The 23653-nt window shown below is 50.4% G+C and overlaps 1 protein-coding gene across 1 annotated transcript; it reads left to right on the forward strand.

Annotated features, from left to right (window-relative positions):
• The first annotated feature begins 5757 nt into the window (after positions 1-5757).
• CYS1 (cystin 1) lies at positions 5758-23300 on the forward strand. Its single transcript, XM_056487362.1, has 3 exons — positions 5758-6130; positions 16882-16934; positions 22016-23300. Exons 1-3 carry the CDS (start codon positions 5951-5953, stop codon positions 22116-22118), a joined length of 336 nt encoding a protein of 111 aa, XP_056343337.1. The 5' UTR covers positions 5758-5950; the 3' UTR covers positions 22119-23300.
• The last annotated feature ends 353 nt before the right edge of the window (positions 23301-23653 follow it).

Genomic DNA, 23653 nt, shown 5'->3' on the forward strand with positions numbered 1-23653 from the left:
ACCCAACACTGGGAATGTCAGCCTGTCCAAGGTCAGCCAGTCTTCAGAAACTTCAACCCTGTCCTCACAGGATGAGAAAAAGGATGAGGATGAGAAAAAAATCTTCACAAACCTGGAGCGAGAACAAAGTTTCTGCAGGGAGGGGAGGCTCATCTCTTGCTGATTAGCTCACACACCCACAGGATCTCTGCAGATCTTTACACTCCTGTGTTTACCCAAGAGAGTCAGAGGCAGCCGTCTCTAAGGGCCACCGTGATTACCACGACAAAGAGAGGAGAATGGCTGGGGAGCCTCAGCAGGACACCCAGCAGGGCTCTCTGCAGGACAGCAGCCCACGGGGGATGGAGCAGGGGTGTGGGGCCACAGGGCATCCCTGTTCAGAGTTGTGCTGGGGCTGGCAGTCACAGTGGGAAAGGCTGGGGGGAAGTCAGAATTGAAACAAGCAAGCTGGGACAAACTCAGAGGGGCTGAGTGGAGTCAAGGGCAGCATTTATGCTACTGATGATGTGAGAACACCATGCAGTCACTTTGGTAACTGCATCCATCCTGTGGCCACTGAGTGGAATTTGCAGCTGGAGTTGTAAGCCACTGGTGGGAGCACAGCACTGCCAGGTGGACACCAGCTCATCTGCATTGTGCTGTGTCTCACCTGCTGTGGAGATTCCCCCCTCCAATGCAGGTGACAGTGATTTTGGCCTTTTTCCTCATCTGGCCGTGGTTTGAGACTCACAGAGGGACTCAAAGAAAGGGCTGTCTTACGAGCACAAAGCTGCTCACAGAGGATGTATGGTCACACTCCAGCTGTGGCACAGCTGCCTCTCCAGCCTGTAGAGATGCTCAGGCAGGAGCTGGCAGCTGCAGCTGCTGCTGCTGGAAGTGCTCCCATGGCCTGAGCCCTCCGTGCTCCCAAAGGAAAGATGGCAGGAAGACAGCGCGGTGAGAGACAAAAGACAACTCTCTGCTGGGCTGGGTCCTTATTCCTGTGTTTTTTAACAAAGCAGAGCCCATCCCTTGAAATGTGGGAAGCAGGGAGTAAAGAAGTGTTTACTAGCAATGCTTAGGTTGCAATAAAAACCAAGATGTGTTGAAAGGACACTCCTAAAAAATATGCTTTTATATTTAAACATCTGTTCTCAGCAGGTTTTTTGTGAATTAGATGAGTCAAACTCCAGCCCTGGGCCAAAGCCCAGCTCCATTAATTTCACAGGGGCAATCTCCCTCCCTCCTCCAGCTGTGGTTTCCCCACTGCATCCTGGCCTGAAGCTGCTGAAGGATGGTTCTTCAGTCAGGGAATTGGTCTCCCCTGCTGAAAACACCCTCCGTTCCAGCTCATCTCAGCCAGGAAAGGTATGTTCAGTGTGAGGCAGTACCTTGAGGAGCAGCAGAGATGAAAGAAGTTTAGGAACATTAACTCCTAACCTTCCAACTCAGCCTCTTGGACCTTTCTTCTCTGCATCTCAATGGCCTCTCTCTTGCAGTTATTTTTCTCTGGCTTACTTGTAGTTGCAAAGCAAATTTCCTCCTTCCACTCCCCATTTGGGTCCCCAGACAGACAACACTGGCTCTGTGCTTTGTCAAGTCCAGCTTTTTCCATCCACTGAATTACACAGCACATCAGCTCAGCACATCAAAGCAAATCTCTGAAGAACTGTCAACATTACAAATAAATTTTTCAGAAGGTTTTGGGTCAGAACTGTAGAAAAATCCAAGTGAAGATGTTGGCTGGGTAAACATTTGGAAAGCCAAGTGATGGATGATGGCTCTGCTTTGAGCAAGGTACACATTGCCTTTGCTACACACAAGTTAATGTTAGAAAGGCAGATTAATATATAAACTTGTTCAGTGAAGGGTAACACCAATCCAGCAATTTGCAGTGGGGAAATGAAGGTCTTCCTGCTGGTTCCATAGAGACTAAATCTTACTGTTTTCTTCTCAGAGCATAGCAAAAGCTGTCTAAACTAGTTTGAAATCTAAACAACCTTCTGATAGACATTGACTGGGCTGCTTCCAACAAATCCACAGTGAAAATCTGTACCAAGATCTCCAGGCTCTCTCCAAACATGCCATGGAGTCCTTATGGTGCAAGGCAGGAGTGTCCAGGTCCTGGCAGTGGTCAGCCAGCATCTGTGCCATAGTGGAGGACAGCCAGGAAGAGGCAGCATCTCCCAATGCTACATTCCAGGGAAGTGGATACCCTGGGAAGGATGCCTGGGAGTCATGGGAGAAATCACCCTTTAAGTCAGCAAGCAAGAGGGAGAGATCCATTCTGACATTACGTATTTTAACTTTGAATTTTAATCCTTTTTGCAGTTAATACAGGTGACCACAAAAAAAACCTCATAGTTTTCCAGAGCTGTTATAAGTGACTGTATCTATCTCTGTTGAAGACATGCTGAAAACACAGCAAGAATTAGGAAAGAAAACTAAATCTAAACACATGTGCTGTGATATTTATTGTTACAAGATCAGCTCCTTCAGTGAACTAACTGCAAAAAGTTTAGAGAATTTCTGGTGGGAACAAAACCTGGAAGAACCCAGCTCCCCAGGTTCTGATTAGTGTACTGGAGGGAGCCTGTTATTTTACCCAGCAGGGAAACTCCTCGTGTTTGGCTCTCTGGTGCTCCCATCACAACTCCTGGTAGTTGGCAGCTGCCCATCACACCTCACCAGGGTGAACAGCAACACAGCCCAGCACAACACCCCTGCCAGATGCTGTGCTGGGACCTTTTCGGGTGCTTTCCCTGCCAGGAAAACGTGTCTGTGGGGCACAGGGTACGTTCTTCCATCTTGCCCATCCCTGCCTTGCACCAAGGCTGCTGAGTGCAAGGGCCAGGTTGGGCTGGGCTGGGCTGGTGCTTGCACTGGCTACAGCCATGGAGAGGGCTGGTCGCTCCAGGAGCTGAAGACAAGGGAGCAAAGACCTGAGGAAGCAAAAAGCTCAGGCTCTGCACCACAGAAGGATGAGAAATCCTTGGCTTTAACAAAGAACAAGTCTAACTAGGTGGGGGTCTCCCTTTGTGGTTGAAGTGAGGTGTAGTATAGGGTCTGTGAGATCATCCCACAGCAACCATGGATTGGGGAGAACACAGGGAACAAAAAATGTCAGAGATGGCTGCAATTTTTCACATGCCCTTTCTCTTCACAGATGAAAGACTGTCAGGAGAGAGGAGTGACAGTCCTGCCTGCAGTCTGGGGATAGGATGAGACATGGCATAAGACAGAGTCAGGTATGAGTTAATAGTATGGTTTAGTCTCATACTTGGGGAGTGAACAGTCTGAAAATAAGATATGAAAGTCACATTTTGTCCAGGCCTCAACTCCACTCTGGCCTTTGGTCACAAAAGTCCCATCAAATTCTATGGCAGGGTAAATAAGTGCTAGTGGCTTCAATGGATAATGGTAATCTTAAAACAATCCCACATTTCTCAAATAAATGTGATGGTTTAGAAAGACTCAGATGTAAATATGTACAAGTATAAATGTGTGTGTGTATATACATGTGTGCATTTCTCTCTCTGTAATTAAATCTTTTATTAGAAGGCATGACTGAAGAGTGCTAACAGCAGGCATCCATAGCATACATCCTTTTCTTTCCCAAAGCAGAGGCTGAGTGTGCCAGCAGAGCAGGACTCAAAAGAGGCCATCTACCATGTAACTCCACTTTAGTGTCCAGAAGAGCTCCTGGGCTCCCACAAGATTTGGGAGAAGCTAGCAGTGCTGGCTCCCTCAACACTGTTTTTGATGTGAAGGATTCTGGTTCCTTGCTGGTCTGGCTAGGTGCCATGCAAAATTGATCCACATGCCATATTTGGCACGTGTACTACACACTTCCACCCCTGCTCTTGAAGATCAGCCAAGATACTATCCATTGGCCCTGCTGGGAAACAGTCTTAAAAGGCACCAGGCCATCATAAAAGGAATTTGCCAATTTTCATTAATTTTTCTGAGCAATCGTGCTTATCAGACATTTAGCTTTTGGGAAATTTTCTCTTTAATTCTCAGCAGCCCTTTAGGGGCAGGGAAATAACACTGAATGACCTCAGAGTCCTTCAGTGTCACTGCTAAACCACAGCAGCATTTGAGATCACTGCTGCTCAAACATTTTCCTGGCTCCAGCAGTGATCTGCTTCAAAACACGAGGCATTTGGCTCATTTAAACAGCTGGTTTATGGAGCCAGCATTGCTTCCAAGTAAATCTGGGGAACTGTCCTGGAATGAACTGTTTCCATGGGGGCAGCCAGGAAACTTTCCAGGAGGCTCCACTCCTTCAGAGACAGCCTGCAGGAATGGAGAAGGAGGAGGAATTTTTTCACTTCTTGAAAAGAATTTTTGTCTCTGATGCTTGAAGAGCCTGTGCCCTTGGGACATTTTGTTTGAGGCTATTTAATCCCATATTCAGCTCCACCATTTCCTCCTCAGCAACCAGGCCTCACATTTCTCCTTTCTCCAAGACCTGCCTTCAATCCAAAACAGCTCTGTGACTGGCCTGGCTCTGGACCAGGGCTCTGCATGTGACACCACATCCCCACGCTCCCAGATGATCTGCTCTTCCAACAGAACATCCTTCTCAGTCACAGTTTGTGTGGGAAGGGACCTATGAAGGTCATCTAGTTGAAGCCCTTGCCATTCCACTGCACCCAGTCTCTCAGAGCCCCATCCATCTGACCCTGAGTGTTTGCAGGGATGGGGCATCTACCACCTCTCTGGGCAACTTGTGCCAGTGTTTCACCACCCTCCTTGTAAAAAATCTCTTCTTTCCATCTAATCTAAATCTGCCCTCCTTTAGTTTAAAACCTTAGTCCTTGTCCTGTCAATATATGCTCTGGTAAAAAGTCTGCCCCATCTTTTTGATAAACCTCCATTGCTAGGAGCTCATCTTTCTGGGAATAATCTGACCACTCGTTGCCTTTTTCCCCCCAGCCCCTCCACTACAAATTCTTGGGCTTTAGCTCAGTGGCTCAGGAAGAACCAGCAGAATGCACGACTGGTAGGTGCAATGACTGCAGTCAGTGCCGAGGAGCAGCAAGAGGAATTACATCTCTGTGCCTCCTGCCTTTGTCAGCCGCTGGTTCGGAAGGAAGGGAGGCAGAACGGGCTGGACACCCAGCAGACACTGTACTCCCCTGCCTTGCGTCCCTGGAGGGGATGGTAGCCTTGCCTTTAATATCTATAGTCTTCCACTGTGGAGCAGTGTCCAAATATTGCACTGCTGGAAGCAAAGAGCAGCCGAGGATCAGCTCCACAGGCTCGACGGGCTGTCGGGCAGCAGAGTGACTCTGTCTGTGGCATCGGCCAAGGGGGTGTCCGGCTGGCCCATCCTCTGCCCTGTAACCCCGGGAAATGGCCGGAGCCGCACTCGGTGCCGCAAACTGCCCCGCAGAGCATCCCCCGCGCCGGGCTGCGCTCCAGAGCCCGGCAGGACCCGTCTGCCAGAGCTGCGCTTCACCCAGTGCAGCAGCCGGGCAGGACCCGTCTGCCAGAGCTGCGCTTCAGCCAGTGCAGCAGCCGGGCAGGACCCGTCTGCCAGAGCTGCGCTTCAGCCAGTGCAGCAGCCGGGCAGGACCCGTCTGCCAGAGCTGCGCTTCAGCCAGTGCAGCAGCCCGGCAGGACCCGTCTGCCAGAGCTGCGCTTCAGCCAGTGCAGCAGCCGGGCAGGACCCGTCTGCCAGAGCTGCGCTTCAGCCAGTGCCGCAGCCCGGCAGCGCTGCTCCTGCTGCGCGCTCCCGAGGTGTCAGTGTCCTCCCCCAGCTCCGGGAGATGCACGCAAGGCTCTGGCGCTCGGAGGGCCGAGCTAACGGGCTGGGCTGGAAAGTTTTGGAAGGGACAGGGGAGCGCGGCGGCGCGCCCGAAGCCGCGGTCGCGGACGGCGATCCCTCCCCTGCGCGCCGGCTCCCGCCCCCGGCCCGGGCCCCCGGTGGGACTGGCCCGCACGGCCCGGACGGGCTGCGGCCATGGGCAGCGGCAGCAGCCGGCGGCGGGGTTCCGCGGGCAGAGCGGGGCAGGGCCGGGACCCGCCGGGGGCCGAGGGCGAGGGGGCGGCGGCAGCGCCCGGGCCCGGCCCCGGAGCCGCGGGCGGCGGCGGCAGCGGCGCGGAGGCGGCGGGCGGCGGCGGGGCCCCGCTCCGGCAGGCGGTAAGTGCCCGAACGGCGCCCCCGGCCCGGCCCGGTGCCCCCGGCGCCCCGGGCAGCCCTGCCGTAGCCGGCGCCACCCCGAACATCAGCGGCGTTCAGTGCTTTTCATCTTCGCTGCAGCCGGGCTTGATGCTCTTTGCGTTTTCTCTCTGCTGCTCTCTTCGCGTTTTCAGTCTCCGGTGCACGGAAAACACGGTCCCGAGAGGGGCCATCCCCTTCTTCTCTCTCCTGGTGCTACTGGAAGTTTCGTTTCCTGACTTGTGGAAATACTCGACTTTATAAAGTCCGGCTCCTGCTTTTTTCTGGGTCAGGCTTGTAAACAGAAGTTTTAAAATGTGAATGTAAAGTTGCTGCAGCTGCAGTCTGGCTCTTCCTAAAGGCACATATCAGTCTCTTTAAAAAATAATGGATTTGCTTCCGAGAGAGTTGAGATTTATCTTTTGGCCTTTTTTTCCAATCCAAGAATAACAGCAGCATATATATATCAGCTGGTGATGAGACGGAAAATGACCGACATCTTTCATCTTAGCTTAGCTTTGGAAACTGTGTGTTTTGTGTTAGATAAACAGTGCTCTCCACAGATACACGAAATTGTCAGAATAAAGTAATAAATCCAAAAATGGGAAGAAATATTAAAGACCCAGGAACATTCTGCCTTGCATGCCTCAGTTTTGCTCTTTAGAAGGATATAATTTCCATCATTGAACTACACATCCTGGGGTTAAGGATTACTTTAATACAAACTAAGTTTTCCATTAGGAAACTTGGCAGGGTTCCATATGAGAACCCTTTATTTAGGCAGGTTTTAAAGAAAAACCTCGAAGTAAGGTTTGGAAATTGAAGGAAAAAAATAAGAGATCTTGTACTGACATATTTTTTCCTTGCTCTTTAAACTCCAAACCCTCCTGCAGAATGAAAGGAGCTCACTCCAGCACTACTTTCTCCTCTGAAGGACTCTAAATTTATGAGCAATCCTCCTGACTTCTCCCATTTATCTTTACCTATGGGAATAGAGGCTTCTGGTATTCATTTTCCCTTTTTTTCCACATGTGAATATCATGGCTGGATCTTAAATAATTCTATAAGCTGTGAGTTTTCCTCTGCATAAATCAGTATCTCAGCCTATTCTGAAGTGATGCATATTCTGATAATAACATATCAGAAAGGCAATGGAGCTGCCCTCACCTTTCTTTGATAATGGTAGTAGAGACAGTCCACTACTGCAGTAGATACCACTGAACTAATGACAAGGAGCAAACTATAGAGGCTGAGGAGTTTAAGATGTGGCCCTTGGGGTAGTGTGGGGGTCACTCTGCCCCACTCCCTGCTTCAGACTTCCCTCTCTGGCAGAAATGATGGTGAGGAACCTGTAGCATCACCCAGGTTGTGGTGCAGACCCAGGGTGGGAATGCTGTCAAGCTTTGCAGCACAGAGATGTCCATGAGGGTCCTCAAAACTCAGCCTGGAGCAGGCATGTGGGGCCTTGGTCATCCTGTGGAACCAAGTGTGTGCAGCACACAGCAGTGCCACCAGTGAGGCAGCAGTGATGCTGAGCATCTTGTGTGGCTCCTCGTCCAGCTGCTGCTTTTTGGGAGGAAGTGCACAGCTCTGGTTGCACCCAGACAAAGACAGCAAAGAACTACCAGTATTTTTCAAAGATACAAAAGACATACAATAGAAGCCTCGGGTAGTTTCAGGGCAAACTTGAAGCTTTTCTTGGTAGCACTTTATTTTCCTGAGCCTGAGATGGCAGAGACAGCAGTCATGGGCTTATGATACTGACTCCTTGAGGCCTGAAAAGTCACTAGCATGTGAAAAGGAGGGAGGAAACTGTTTTTGTGTTTTGCAGCACCAGGTTTTGGTTGTTTACTGGGTGCAATTTAGTCTTTCAGGCTGTTGTGCAAACTGCAGTCCCACCCTTCCCAGGAGGCTGGGGGAGGAGGTTTCTAGAAAGGGGTATCAGCTTCATTGCATTGCTAGTAATTTTGAGGGCAATTCCTCTCAGTCTTGCCAGCTTTTCAATTCATTTGTAGTTTCTGTCTTGTGGTAGGAACTGGCTTGCTCTGCCCTATTCAGTTGCCCAAACTGGAGGATCAGCAAAGAAATTTCAGAGAAGAAAGAATGTTAACAGAGTTAATGGGGGAAAAGTGAGGCAGGAAGAAGAAAGGTAACAAGGAGGAAAGATAACAGCAGGAAAGTCTGATGAGAAATAGTCCCTGGAGGAGCAGATTCTGGCCAGTGGGAGTAGAAGAGACCTTTGACACCAGTCAGAAGGGAGCAGAATTGCAAGCGGGAGTCACCATTCTGCTGTCACAGCTGGGTTCCTCCTGGGCATGGGTGTGCCTCAGTGTTGTGTTTCACAGCCGAGCCCTGGCACAATTTGCCATCCAGCAGCAAGCTGGCAGCACTGAGGAGCAGTCAGGCCAGGAGACAAGGCTGGTGGAGAGGCATGCAGCTGCTTTTAAAGGCTTGAGCCACCTCTATTATATTCAAATAGTGCTTGGGAGCAAGAAGGGTGAAAGCATATCACAGCAACAAGCTGGGAGCCAAATCCTGATGGGAAACCTGCACATGCCTCAGAGCAGACCCCAACACCTCTTGTCAGCATCAAACATCCATTTTCAGCTTTGCTCTCTGTTCCAGGTGGTTATATATGCTTTTCCTTGTTTCTTTGCTCAAGACAGAAGAATGTAGTTGAGGTTTTGCAGGTGCTGCTGCAGCACAGAGCAGGGGTGGCAGCTCTTGGTGAAGCCAGGGCAGAGACCGTGGCCTCAGGCATTTCCCCACTGGTTTCATGAAATGGAGGAATAATACAGACATGTTAGGGTTTTGGTTTTAACAGCCTTTTCCATGGCACCATCGCTCCTCCTGACTGGAGATGGGATGTGATTCCATCAAGCAAATCACCCCAGCTGCAGCACAGGAGTAACACAGGTAGAAGGTGTATTCACCAACTTCTAGAGGAACTGTCATATGATTTTAAAACACCCGAGAGTTCAAAGGTTTGCCTGACGTTTTCAGCCAGCTGTTTTTTTCTGCAGACCGATGTGGCACAGTGACACCTCGTGGCTGGCTGGCCCCAGCTGCAAACACAAAAGGGTCCTGAAGGGACATTAAATGCCATGCCCCATTAATTTCTTACAGGAATTCAGGTTAATTTTTCTACTCTTGTTAAAATGTGCTTCCCTCAAACAGAAATTTGATCTTCCTAATTCCTATCTAACGTTGATAGCAGTGTATTTCAACATTTTCTTCCTGGTTGTGTTAATAGCCAAAAATACCCTTGAATCAAAACATTGTGTTACACTTTCATGGGGAGCATGGGGCCTTCAGAAAACGTCATCTCCAGCTGAATATCTGGCACTCCCTGAACTCCCCAAAGTCAGATTATTTCAGATTCTGCAGTTAATGTCCATTTGTAGATCTGGTTGTTGCTGAGTTAAATGTCTCCCTCTCTCTGCTATTATATTTCTTGTCTTGTTCAAAGCACCTGAAACTTCACCAGGGCCCAGAAGCAGCAAGCTGTGCTGTCCCCTCAGCCAGCATCACTCTCCCAGCACAGCTGTGTTGCACCTGGACTTGGAAAACTGCTGACTAGACATTTTCCACAACTCCCCCCTCTTACTTGGCGGAGCATGGGCTGTTTTTGCCCTGGAAACTATTCATGATCTAAAAATAAGCCCAGGGCACGTACAAAATAGCTGGGAGCTGGTGTTTTAGTTGGCAGGAGAGGAGAAGCGTGGGAACTCCTTGCATCCCTGCCCACTTCCTGCCCACTGCCTGCTCCCAATTCCTTTGCTGGCCAGAGGATGTTGCTGCAGACCAAAGCAAAGCTGGAAGTGCTTTGCCTGGGAGTGCTTTGCCTGGGAGTGCTTTGCCTGGGGTGCAGCTCGGGCCGTGTGTCACATTTGGTACCTGCTGCTCCCTAGGTATTGCTGGTTTTTTGCCAGCAATAACTGGCTGTGGGTTGGAGAGGCTGATCCCAGCAGTGCTGTCTCAGCCCCAGTCCTGTGCTGGGTCTCTGGAGGGTGCTGCCCTGTGTGGTACCAGCTCAGCCCTCCATGCTGTGCTGCGGACTGCACCTGCAGGGCTCCCCAGGTGATATCCTCCCTCCCTGCCACGGCAGCGGGTTGGCATTTCAGCTCAGACTGGTCTGCTGGTCCAGTTCATGGAGTGTTTGTGAAAAGGGATTTGGGAGGAGCAGAGGCAGAGAAGGAGGCACTGGTGTGCATTTTTCAGAAATGCTGCTCTGTTAAACCAAACCCAGTGGACCAGCACTGGCAGAGACCACACTGCTCCCATGTAGATACTTTGTGTGGCTCAGCCACTCCTTGGATGCGAGTTACACCTGAGCTGCACTCAGGGTCTGTATCTCTACTGCATCTCAGGGCTGTATCCATGCTGGTAAACTATACCATAGCAGCTGCCTGGCACTGGATGGTCTGCCCCACTAAGCTGGCATGATTTTTAGTCAGGACCAGTTTGTAATCTCTCAGATAATCCCTGAGCATGGTTTAGTGACCAGCACAGGGACCATCTCAAAGAGAGCTTGAATTTGGCCTCCCAGTTTTGGAGACAATAGTAGTCAAGACTGTAGCTGCTTGGTTTCAGTGCAGCTTGGGAGCAGCTCTAGAGCTCCATAGGTACACAGCTCCAGATCACCCTGTGGAAGGTTCCAGGAGGGGGTGTTCTCACCCAGCTTACTCACTGCTGCTGGAGCTGACAGAGAAAGGAGGGGGTTAAGGGCTGGCAGGGCCATGAGGAACTTGCAGTGGATTGGGGGGAGTGGGAAGCTGCACCCCAGGAGTGCTGATTTATGCACGCAGCAGAGAGAGGTAGCTCTTGCTTCCAGCTCTCAGTTCTGCCTTGCTCCCAGGAGTTGCTCCCTAAAGGATGACTGAACTGTGTGTGCAACGACTGTCAAACCATTCCACCTCACGTCATGACATTCAATTAAATGTGAATAAGTGCTGGTGAGCTTAATATCCAAGCCTTTAAACTTGAAGGAGGGGGTGATGTGGGGCTTTGTGGCACAGCAAACCTCAGCACAAGATGCTTATGCTGAGAATGGGTGGAAAACAAGGAGACACGCCACGGTCTAGATGAGTAATAAAAAGATGACTGCAAGCTGCAGAAAGGAGAAGCTGACTTCATTTAACTCTTACCAGGACACAGGCCAACCAGGCCAGCAATTACTTATTTAGCTTTAGGATAGGAACCCATAATATTAAAGTGTCCTGACATGCACATCATCCTAACCCACATAAATGGCTAATACTAATTATCTGCTGACCTTGCAACATACCCATTACAGCAATCCCGAGCCGGCTGGGTGGGGTCAGATTTTATTGTGTCTCACAGCCCAGGGCAGCCGGTGCTCAGTACCCTGCCTGCTGCCGGGCACACGGTGTCACCCGGGCATTGCCGATCCTGCCTGGCACACGGTGTCACCGGGGCATTGCCGATCCTGCCCGGCACACGGTGTCACCGGGGCACCGCCGATCCTGCCCGGCACACGGTGTCACCCGGGCATTGCCGATCCTGCTGCCGGGCACGGTGTCACCGGGGCATTGCCGATCCTGCCCGGCACACGGTGTCACCGGGGCACCGCCGATCCTGCTGCCGGCCACACGGTGTCACCGGGGCATTGCCGATCCTGCCTGGCACACGGTGTCACCGGGGCATTGCCGAGCTTGCTGCCCGGTACACGGTGTCACCCGGGCATTGCCGATCCTGCCGGGCACACGGTGTCACCGGGGCACCGCCGATCCTGCCCGGCACACGGTGTCACCGGGGCATTGCCGAGCCTGCCCGGCACACGGTGTCACCGGGGCACCGCCGATCCTGCCCGGCACACGGTGTCACCGGGGCATTGCCGAGCCTGCCGGGCACACGGTGTCACCGGGGCATTGCCGATCCTGCTGCCTGGCACACGGTGTCACCGGGGCATTGCCGATCCTGCTGCCTGGCACACGGTGTCACCGGGGCATTGCCGATCCTGCCCGGCACACGGTGTCACCGGGGCATTGCCGAGCCTGCTGCCGGGCACACGGTGTCACCGGGGCATTGCCGATCCTGCCGGGCACACGGTGTCACCCGGGCATTGCCGAGCCTGCCGGGCACACGGTGTCACCGGGGCATTGCCGAGCCTGCCTGGCACACGGTGTCACCGGGGCATTGCCGATCCTGCCCGGCACACGGTGTCACCGGGGCATTGCCGAGCCTGCTGCCGGGCACACGGTGTCACCGGGGCACCTCCGATCCTGCCCGGCACACGGTGTCACCGGGGCACCGCCGAGCCTGCTGCCGGGCACGGTGTCACCGGGGCACCGCCGAGCCAGGTGTCCTTTGCCTGCAGGATTGGGAGCAGCTCCCAAACCACGGAGACTCTCATGGCAGAGAAGAGTCAGAGGCTGGAGGTGCCTTTTGTTTTTATTTTCCACCATTTCTGATTCATGCACTGGATGAAATGTTGGTAAAAATCTACCTGTGTCAGTTCCAAATTCTCTTGGGAAATAAGTTTTGCTGCTGACAGATCCCTTGGAAAAGGTGGGAGCAGGTTTTGCACAGAGAAGCAGATTTTGCTAACCAGAGCTGCACTGTCCTGATGACGAATTAATTTTGTCTTCCACCCACACAACACGTACAGCTCGTAATATGGAGGAGTCAGCCACAAGAGAAGAAAAAACAGACAACCTACTGTACAATCCAAACCCCTCCCTAAAATGATCCAAACCCATCCTTTGTACAGAAGTATTGGAAGCTGGGTTCTTAGTGTGGGAAGAACATCATCAAAGCACTCCTAAAGAACTGTATTTCCCTTGGTGCTGAGGATGAATAATGTTCTTCACCTGGTAGAAGGAAACTCGGGCTGCAACAGTAGTCCAGTGGATGATGGATGAGGAGCTGCACTGTGGGATGAAATCCCAGGAGAAGTCAGCCATCAGAGCTCAGCATGCTGTTCTCCTGGCACTGCTTCTTGCTCTTGTTGCTTGTGGGAGATTGGCCAAGAAACAATCGTAAATAACCAGGAGAGAACTGTCTTACCTCACTGTCAGCTTTCTCACATACTCTTGTCTCAGCTTGGACCCAGAAGCTCTTTCTAGAGTAGTTCATCCTCTTCCAGAGAAAACAAAAGTGTTGCCAAAGAGCAGGGACTCTTCTGAAAGGATGTGGAATGCCTTTTGACAGGTATTACACTAAAACTCTGAACGACTGGCATTGTTTTGTCATTTTGAGCAGGCAGCTAGGATGTGAAATACAGTGGATAACGTGTACTTTTCCCGGCTCCTGAAATGGAAGTTACTAAGGGCTTACCTGGAAGAGATGTTCACCCAGAGCCATGAGACAAGTGTCTTTGCTGCAGTTCTCCTCACCTGCTGAAACATGGGAGCCAAAGGTGACCAGAGCAGTGCAAGAGGCACCGAGTTTGCTGCCAAGCACCTCTCAGTCTGCCTCACAGTGTCTGAGACCACGATGTTTAAACCTCAACTCCTGTCCATCCCCCATGAGAAGCAGCTGAGGAAGGAGTGTAGTGAGAAAATCTTGCAAATTAAAATCAGGTACCTGCAGACAGCCAAGTGGATATTTCTACACAGTGGACAAAAGTCTGACCAATACCAACAGATTTAAATTGGTGCAAAACTGTCTGAAGCCATCACTGTTGTACCAGCAGTGCCTGTAGTGGGACATTGCCCCTCCATAGCTCCCACACTTTCCAGCACCAGTCCTGTGCATGACCTTGAGGCAGCACAGGTGTGAGCTGTTCCAAGAGCACATATACATGGAATTACTGCAGAATTACTGCTTGATCCCATCCAGCCCTGCAGAAACACAGCAGAGGAACAGGCAATGGCTCTGCCTTACAAGCTTTTCCACACCTCTCCCTGGTTCCTTTGTGTCCTGTTGGGGGTTAGGTTTCTTTCCTTTTACTCCTTAGGGAATTTTTTTCCCATAAGTTGCTAGGACTGGGTACTTAAGAAAGACAGAAGTGGCCAAGCTCAGGGGAGAGGGGCATCTGGTTGCACTTCCCTTATCTGGGGAGGGGCAAAGACACCATGAAAACTGGGCAGGTGAAAGATGGAACTGGGGCAGCTCTCTCTGCTGGCATCTTCTCTCTCTGCTTTGGAGGAGGATGGTCAGAGCTGTCTCTTAGGGAAGGGAATTTGCTGCTGCTGGCAGAGCCTAGCCCAGAGCTGCTGCTTTTGCCATGACCCTCTTCTTGTGAGAGCAGCCACTGAGCTGGGACCTCATTAACACTTGCCTCACTAAAAGAGAGACTATCCCCGTGTGCTCAGGCTCCTGGGATCCTGAGCTCGCCTCTCCCTGCCCTGCTGGGAGCCAGGCTGCAGTTGTCTCATCCCCACTGCTTCTTCAGCACTGTTCGGAGCTTGGGCTGCACTGCCGAGACATCCTGCCATCCCAGCTGGCTGCTTCCCTGTCCTGCAGGGGCACTGGGATCAGCTGCCCCAGGGCTTGTGAGGCAGAGCCTCTCCATCCCTTCCCATCTGGGCACTGGGATCGGCTGCCCCAGGGTTTTTAGACCCAAAGCCTCTCCCATCCCTTCCCATTCTGGGCACTGGGATCAGCTGCCCCAGGGTTTTAGACCCAAAGCCTCTCCCATCCCTTCCCATCTGGGCACTGGGATCGGCTGCCCCAGGGTTTTTAGGCCCAAAGCCTCTCCCATCCCTTCCCATCTGGGCACTGGGATCGGCTGCCCCAGGGTTTTTAGACCCAAAGCCTCTCCCATCCCTTCCCATCTGGGCACTGGGATCAGCTGCCCCAGGGTTTTTAGACCCAAAGCCTCTCCCATCCCTTCCCATCTGGGCACTGGGATCAGCTGCCCCAGGGTTTTTAGGCCCAAAGCCTCTCCCATCCATCCCGGCCGGGCCCAGCCGCCATTCCCGTTGCTCCCTGCCGCACAGCGCCCCCTGCAGGCTCGGAGGAATCCCCGCCCCCCTGCCCACCCGGAGCCCGCAGCGCCCCTGCTGGCCGTGCCCGGAACTGCACCTGGGAATGCCCGCGGCTGGGAAAGGTCCCTGGGCTCCTGCTCTGGCTGGGGTTAATGCTGCAGTGCTTGTTTGTTTGCTTTATTACATACAAAAGTATAGTGTATATAGTAATATACTATACTATATATAGTAGATATGTGTGTATATATTTGTGTGTGTATATATATATATATATGTATACACTATGTATATACACTATATATATACACTATATATAGTAAAGAACTGTCATTCCTATTCTCATATATTTGTCTGACTGCCCCTTAATTTCAAATTATAATGATTTGGAGGGAAGGGGTTTACGTTTTTCATTCCAAGGGAGGCTCCTGCCTTCCTTAGCAGACACCTTTCTGTCAAAACAAGACACTTCCCTTTTCTCTTGTACAGAAAAATATGTTCCTCTTTTCCACACTGAAGGAACAGCTTTTCATGTCTGTTTTCTGGAAGGCCCTGGTTTGGTTCTACCTGTTTAACTTGTTAGTGTTGTTGTGAGATTCAGAGTAGCTTGTGTAAAGGAGGCCCACCAGCTTTAGGACTGCACCTCAGAAAAGACAATGACAAGCTGAGATGTAAAGCCATGTCCCTGTCCCACTCCTTTTCCATGTGAGAATACAGTGAAAAGGTAGAAAAAGATGAGAGATATATTATTCTCAGTAGTATCTGGCTACAGAGGGTTCATTTTATTACTGGCCCGGCTGGGGACGAATGGTCCCATCACTGCCCCCACTTTAAATACAATAAGGTTTGACTTTGGTTGCTCCCCAGGTATTCCATTGAAAGCCTCAGGATTCCAGCAGAGGGAAGATGGATGTTTCACCATAGATGGATAATTTTTCTGGGAAACATGTTTGTCAGGTGAAAATTGTGTTGATGTTGCAGTGACTTCCTCCCTTAGCAGGTGTTTTCATACTGTTACCTGCAGCTGGTGGCACAGTGGGCATTTATGGAAAACTGGGAGGTTTAACAGGTCAGCATTCAGGGATTTTGGTTCTGTAGCCAGCAGCCACGCAGCCACCCTGAATGCTGGAACAGAACTGGCAGAACAGGGCCAGTAAAGGAGAGTCTCTCATACCTGTATTGTCCCCACAGAGGTTGTTTGGGGGTATAAACCAGACCAGGGGGGTTAAAACAGGACATGTTGACCACTGTAGACAGAGATAGGTTTCATGGAAATAAATAATGGTATGGGTTGAAATAGAGCTTTGAAGATCAGCTAGTTTCAACCCCCCATCATGGGCAAGGACATCTTCAACTAGACCAGATTGCTCAAAGCTCCATCCAGCCTGGCCTTGCACATTGCCAGGGTTGAGACAGCCAGAGCTTTTCTGCACAACCTGTACCTCACAACTCTCACAGTAAGAATTTCTTCCTAAGATCTAATCTAATCCTGCCTTCTTTCAGTGTAAAACCATTGCCCCTTGTCCTGCCACCACAGGTCTTGTAAGCAGCCCCTCTCCATCTTTCTCCTTCTTTAGGTACTGAAAGGGTGCAATAAGGTTTCCCCAGAGCCTTCTCTTCTCCAGGCTGACCAACCCAACTGCCTCAGCCTGTTCTCACAGGAAAGGTGCACCACATCTCTGATCATTTTCATGTCCCCCTCTGGACTCATTCCAGCATTCCCTGTCCTTCCTGTGCTGAGGATGCCAGACCTGGATGGGGCCTCACATGAGCAGAGCAGAAGGGGAGAATCACCTTCCTTGACTTCAAAGTGTTGTAACTGCATCTTGTCTTCTGTCCTAGGCTTTGTCAACCAGAAGCCCACCAGGCCCAGAGAACAGCAACCTTGACCATCAGTGAGTATCTCCTGCTTTCATGGTGTCTTTGGGGGAAAGCAGGTGGAATAAAGGGACCTTTGTGCTATTTCTGCATTCCTCACACTGTGCAAAAGAGCTGGGAATGGTGTGAAGTGGTTTATAGCCTTAAATATTCTGCCCATTTACTTATCTGAAAGTTTTTTAAAAATCAGGTGCTGCTTGAGAAGATCCAGGCTCCAGCTCAAGTGTAGTATAGAGGTCGTGAGCAATCAGAATTTAGGATGTCCACTTGTCGAAGAGGCACCTTGGAGTAGTTAGTGCAAAGCTGTGGAGAATTGCTCCAACAAAGAGCTCAGGTCCTGATTCACCTGTGCATTCTGCAGTGTGTGGAAGAGGAGAATAACATCTCTTTGCTCCCCAGGAATTGTAAGAGAAAGCCCATGAGATGCTCCAATGCTGCACCAGTTAGAGACATGAGTGTCCTCGGGGATGGGGGAGTGGTGGGGACCTGCTACTCTGGGTGCCAAACAAAAGAAATCTGAAATTTTCCACAAGCAAAAGCTGCCCAGCAGAGTGAGCCTCCGAGTCTGCCTGCACCAGGAATGGGGACAGTTAAACACGTGTTAAAAAACCCAAGTGAAATGAACAGGCTTGTAAAACCATCTGAAAATATCACCTCCTCACATTACAGTGACTCTCTCCAGCTTTGAGCTCTGGCTGTTGTCCAGCCCCTGCTCCTGCAGCACTGGGGAGCAGACCCACCTGCAGGTCCTGGCCATGGCTGTGTGACCCTCTAACACCCACTGTGCTGGTGGATGTGCCAGCAGAGCCCAGTGTCACTGCAGTGTGCACCCTGCAGTCCATCCTCCTGCTCCTGCTCTCCCTCCCAGCTGGCAGGGAGCTCACCTGGAAGGCTGCTGCTCCCCAGAGCACACAGAAAACACATCTGCCCTTGCCCTTTCTGATGGCAAGGCTTGTACAGCTGCTCTCACAGGGATTTAACCTGTCCTGTGCTTTCCTCAGTGGGCTTTGGGCTATGATGGCAGCTGAGCACTCTCCTCCTGGGGTGCACAGCCAGCCCTGCCAGGCCCCCATGCAGCTCCCCAGCCCCAGGTGCCTCACACCCTGCCAAGGCTTTCCTTCTCCCACCCTCTTTGACATGCAAAGGGAAGATTTGAGACAGCAGAAAATGTTTTCTGATCTGGGATGACAGAGCAGGAGATTATTTTCATTTAGATAACATTTGCTTTATACCCACTGCAGAGTCCCATAGCACAGCTCACGTGTGAAGTGCCTGTACTGCCTGAGATAAGCAGAGTTGCAATTTCTGCTGGCAAGAACTATGCAAACATTTTTTTGGAAATGGCCCAGCGCCCAGCAAATTTTTGAAGACATCAAATCAAATAAAATCAAATCAAGCCACGGAAACAGAGATTAATGTGCGTGCGTAGGTGTGCCATCCTTCACATTTCTGTGGCTGGAATCATTCTAGGTAAACACTCTACAAACAGCAAAATCAGCCTTGTCTTGGTAGAGTTGCTGACTGAAGAAATTCCCATAAAGCCAATTAAAGGAGAGGCAAATGTCAAGACGGGAGAAGAAGAACTAGATAGGGAGACGTAATAGTGTCTGTCAGGAGAGCAGCCGTGCGAGATGGAGGTGGGTGTGCACCTCCTGTCCCACAGCATGTGACCCTGCAAAGGCACCTGAACCTAAACCTGGGAAATACTTTGGCTGTGCTCCTGGTTGGGCTGTGTTACCTCTCATCCTCCCTCCCCCAGAATCTTTTGGGACCTGCTCTCTGTGGTCTGGTATTTCACGGGTGGGTGGCACAGCCCAGGCACCCGGTAATGATTTGATAATTGCTGCCAAGGCTCGTGTCACTGGCAGAGTTACCAGGGCGTTGTTCTGACCCATTTTTCAGCTGCTAGGTCTTGCAGAAGGCATTTTAATGATTAACCCTGGACTTCCCCATCCTCAGCAAAATGATCAAAAACACTGGCCTGGATTCACCCCAGCCTAGTTTTCAGCACTTGTCTCAGGTTTGTGCCTGGGAGCTGGTCACCCATCAGGGTGACTGCCACAGAGCCCACAGGCAGCTCTCCCTGGCACCAGGGACGTGGCACTGACAGCCACCCCCATGGCTGGGGTCTTGCTCACTTTTGGTCTAATTTTGCCCTTTGCACTTCCTTCTCCACATTGCATAGTTCATTGTCTTTACACTTAACAAAAAACCCACCTGTAATTCTTGCTTCCCTTAAGAAACTTTAAACACCGAGAGCCCATAGCTGAAATGGAGCACCTTTCTTGCTTTCCTCTTTCCTAAATTGCTTTGCTGTAGCCTCTTAAATCACTTTTATTGCTGCTTTCTGAACTCCCTCCAAGCTGTTAATAACATTTTAGCAGAAGCCTGCCCAGTAATCCTGATGGAGCTGCACTAGCCCTCTTTTTCCTTGCTGTCCTATCATGCTGCAAATTCCCCTCCTGTATGCTTTTTCAGCTACCTCCTTCTCTCTCAGCTTTGCTCCTTCACAGGTTTCTTTCCTTCCCCAGAACATCTGGGGTTTGAAAATCTTTCCACCTGTTATTTTCCTGGCTGGAAGTTCTAATAGCCCTCAGTGTGTTTGGAGCCAGGCTCTGCAGCCCTGGCATGAGGTGACAGGAGGAGCAAGGTGCCTCCTCTGCTGCTGGAGCAGCTGGAGGAGCACAGGAACAGGCCTGTGGTCCAGCAGCTTTTGTCCTGTGCACATCCTGAGCTTGGGATTTCCCTGCCACAGCTTCTCACTGAATGCTAGGATCAGCAGAACTAGCTGCACCAATGTGCCTTTGAGATGGAGCTCGGGATGGAGGTTGGGATGGCCTCAGGAGGTCTCTGGTCCAATCTCCTGGCTCTAGCTCCAGGCTGGATCAGCTGTGGAGTCAGAGCAGAATGCTCCAGGCTTTGTCCCATCAGGTGTTGAAAGCCCCCAAGGATAGAGCCTGAGCAGCCACACAGCCTGTTCCTCTGCTTGCTGTCCTCCTCCTTTTATCCAGATTAAAACACTCAATTTTTATTTTATTTCCATTTTCCTGTATTAAATGATACAGGACTTTGCCACAAATATAGAAACAGTATGAACAGCAGCTTGCTTTTCCTTTGCTCTCGAAAGAAACACAGCCCTCTCTTTTCCTTTCTTTTCTGGGGTGTGCTTAGGAAGTGGAGTCTGTTTCTGTTTTTTCAAAAGCATGTCTGTGTCTCAACGAGTTTTACCTGGAGATTTTCTCCATGCAAACCGAAGCATCGAGAATAATTAACAGTGGGAAATTATGTAACTGCTGAGAGAAACAATGGCTCTTCTGTGAGCCTGCAAGCAAGCTGCCAGGAGCTCTGCCTCTTACCCATCACCTAACATAAAATTAGAGGATTGTCACAGAGGGAGTTTAAATCAATAAATTGTGTGTTTTAACTCAGATTTCTTCACTTCCTTTTCCCATTATTCCTTTGTTAATGCTGCTGTATGGTTTGAGCTCTTGGACTCGTAGCTTTCTTCTCAGGTTTTATTTAATGCAGTGGAAATCAGATACCCTGCAGCCCTCATGAGGGAAATTAATAAAAGGCATAAGCAGAAGAGTCTGGTTACTTGCTGTGAGAAGAGCTTGCCATCAAGGGCATAGTGCAGTAGAATACCTACACTGCCCAGTGTCACCAGCTGGCCATCAGGTGACTCCAGAAAAGCACCAGGCTATTTGTGACACATGGGGGGCATGGCATGAGCACGGCTGGGTCAGAGCAGCTGGGCTGTCAGGAGCCCCTGTGGCCAGGGCAGCTCAGAGCAGAGACAGAATTAACTGTGCTGTGGCCACTGCACAGCTGCTGCCCGTGGGAGGAACACTGAGGATGCTCCCTGGCCCAGGGAGAGCAGTGTGAAAGCACATCCTCTAGAGGAGAAAGTGTCCTTAGAAAAGCATTTCAGGGCTCTTTTCTTCAATTCCAATTCTACACTTACATACCTGCTTTGGGGCAGTTTCTGTGATTTCATCTAGTAAACGGGTCCTCAGTATTTTTTCATTAAAGAATGCTAATGGATTAATTTTATTGATCCCAGCTGCAAGAGCAATGGTTGGGATAGATCTCATCCTTAGAGGAATTCCTCCTTAGAGAGATTCAATAGATCATACATGGTGAGTCTGGGACAGATCTGGAGCCATGCTAGATCGATTTTCATATCCTCTTTGGCAGAGAACTAACTGGCACACAAAACCAAAACATTTATTTCTTGTTTACTTGTTCTTCACTAGTGGATGGTCACAAAGTCTTGGTTGACATGTCATGGCAGAGCACTTTTCAGTGTGGATTTACCAGCTCAATTCTCCACTTAGCTCTGCACCTCACCATGACCTCCATTCCAAGGAGCTGCGTGTTCCAAGCCTGGCAGCCCGGCTTGCTCACCTCCCAGATCTCTACAAGGCCAAGGAGGAGCACTCCCTTGTCAGCTGCTGGCTCCTCTCTTGAGTCCTGGAGGGCAAGATCAAGTAGACTTAATTGGTAGCATAGGTGCAATGGTCAAAGCCTGCAGAAGACTTGTCACTCTTCTCCCTTATGCAGCTAGGGATAGATTTCTCTTGCATCTAGCATAAACCACCTCTGATAACACCAATAAACCCCATACCTGATCCCTTTGAGTTGTACATCAGTTCCCACTCATGGGAAGCTGTGCTGATGTGGAAACAAATAAAAGCCATAAGAGCAGTTTGAGGGAGCTGCACTCATATTTTGGTTGAAACTCAGATCCCTTAGAAATACAAACAAAATAATCTCTTTTTGCATAAAACCTTAAAAGTAGAATAAAGATTACACTGTCCTTTAGCTGGTCCTGGAGACTGACTCAAGAGGTTCTGGGAGCTTGATCTGGAGCATTGTCAGGGTTGCACTGTAATGAGCTCACAGACTAAAGTGGTGCCCAGTGATAGCAAATGTCAGCAGGCGGTGTGCCAGGGGGGTGTGGGAACTGGACATGACATAGTGTCTGTCTTGGCGAGCCACGTGCAGCTCGATCTTTCCATTCACAAAAAAAAAAATTAAGCAAGGGCCTTCTTATATCCTTCAGAACTTGATTCTCTCTCACTCCCTTCCATGACAGGTGCCCAGAAAGCAGCAAGAAGCCACTGGGGCAGTCCACAGTCTTGTATGATTACTCAGAGGAGGAGCTCATGGCCAGCATCGAGCGGGAGTACTGCCGCTGAGCCAGCCCCTGCCTCGGGAATGGCAGTGCTCCTGGAAGCCCAGCTGAGCAGGATGCAGCTGACAACACCTCTCACAGTGGGACAGCACAGGAGAGCTGGCTGGTGCAGGGTCCTGGAGCACAGGGCACAGAGGAGAAAGTTCACCTGGTCAGCTCCGAGTGAGAGCATGAGGATCTCACAGCTGCTGATTTCTGACTGGTGCCACTGGAAGAGGCACCAATTCATCTTAAGAATCAATATTTAGAAGCTCATTTCTAAATGCTATTTGTAAATGAACGTGTACTAGAATTAAGTGTCATACTAGAGGTGTTGAAATATGGTGCTTTGAAGGAGGATCTTGCTTTGAACTTAGTAAAAAAAGTAAAAAAAAAGAAAAGCAGCAATATCATCTGATCCAGAACTTCAGAGGATATTGAATGAAATTCATGTTTCTGCCACTTAAAATGTGCCAAATGTACTCCTTGAGCTGTGCAAGCCTCAGGTCCAGGTCTGAATTTGGCACTGTCTCTTTCAATCTGATCCCCAGTATGGGGGATAAGAGGAAAGGGGGATTGAGTACATAGGCAGTGTAATCCCAGAGTTCAGATACCACCACACTGGCAAATTAGGAACACAGGATTTGTATGATCCCTTTGGGGCAGGGTCCCAGCATAGGTGTCCTACCTGGGGCTCCTGGGCTTGGATCCATCCCAGTGATGGGAGTGAAAGCAGGAGGCACATCCCCATTTCAGTCATCCTTCTCAAGAGGGACTTGCATGCTCTCATAGAGCAGCTGCTTGGGATTGGTTTTCAGAATTGCCACTCCTGGCCTTTCCCTAATATTTCTTGTCCTACAAGAAAAATCACTGCATTTTACCATTAGCTGACTGCAATGTAAACCAGAAAATTCTCTCTCCTAAGGAAATAGTATTTTCAGTGCTCCCAGACAAAGCAGCCTGGTATTTTGGGTTTCTGCTTTTATTATACCTGCATCTTAACATATTATGAGTATCTCCTTATTATCAGAAGTAGAAAAATACTTTATTTCAATCTTCAGCTGGAACAAAAAAGGCATCAGATGAAATTTTCATGATGTGTAAATGCAAAAAAAACCCTGCAGGACACCTCTTGAGATGCTGTATTTTAAATGCTTTCTGATTCCTTGGACCTGTGAAACAGAAATAAATGCATCTATACTCTGAAGCCCTCAGTGAAGGCATCAAATGCCCAGGGTGGGCAGTGGGAAGGGAACCCAGGGTGGGCAGTGGGATAGGAGCCCAGGGTGGGCAGTGGGAAGGGAACCCAGGGTGGGCAGTGGGAAGGGAAGGAACCCAGGGTGGGTAGTGGGAGGGAAGGGAGCCCAGGGTGGGCAGTGGGAAGGGAAGGAACCCAGGGTGGGCAGTGGGATAGGAGCCCAGGGTGGGCAGTGGGAGGGAAGGGAGCCCAGGGTGGGCAGTGGAAAAGAAGCTTGGGGTGGGGAGTGGGAAGGGAGCGCAGGTGGGCAGTGGGAAAGGAGCCAGCCTCTCAGAGCTGAGCATTCTTGGAGGCAGCAGCTC

This window comes from Oenanthe melanoleuca, chromosome 3 (genome assembly GCF_029582105.1).
Source record: "Oenanthe melanoleuca isolate GR-GAL-2019-014 chromosome 3, OMel1.0, whole genome shotgun sequence".
In the NCBI taxonomy this organism is placed as follows: domain Eukaryota; kingdom Metazoa; phylum Chordata; class Aves; order Passeriformes; family Muscicapidae; genus Oenanthe; species Oenanthe melanoleuca.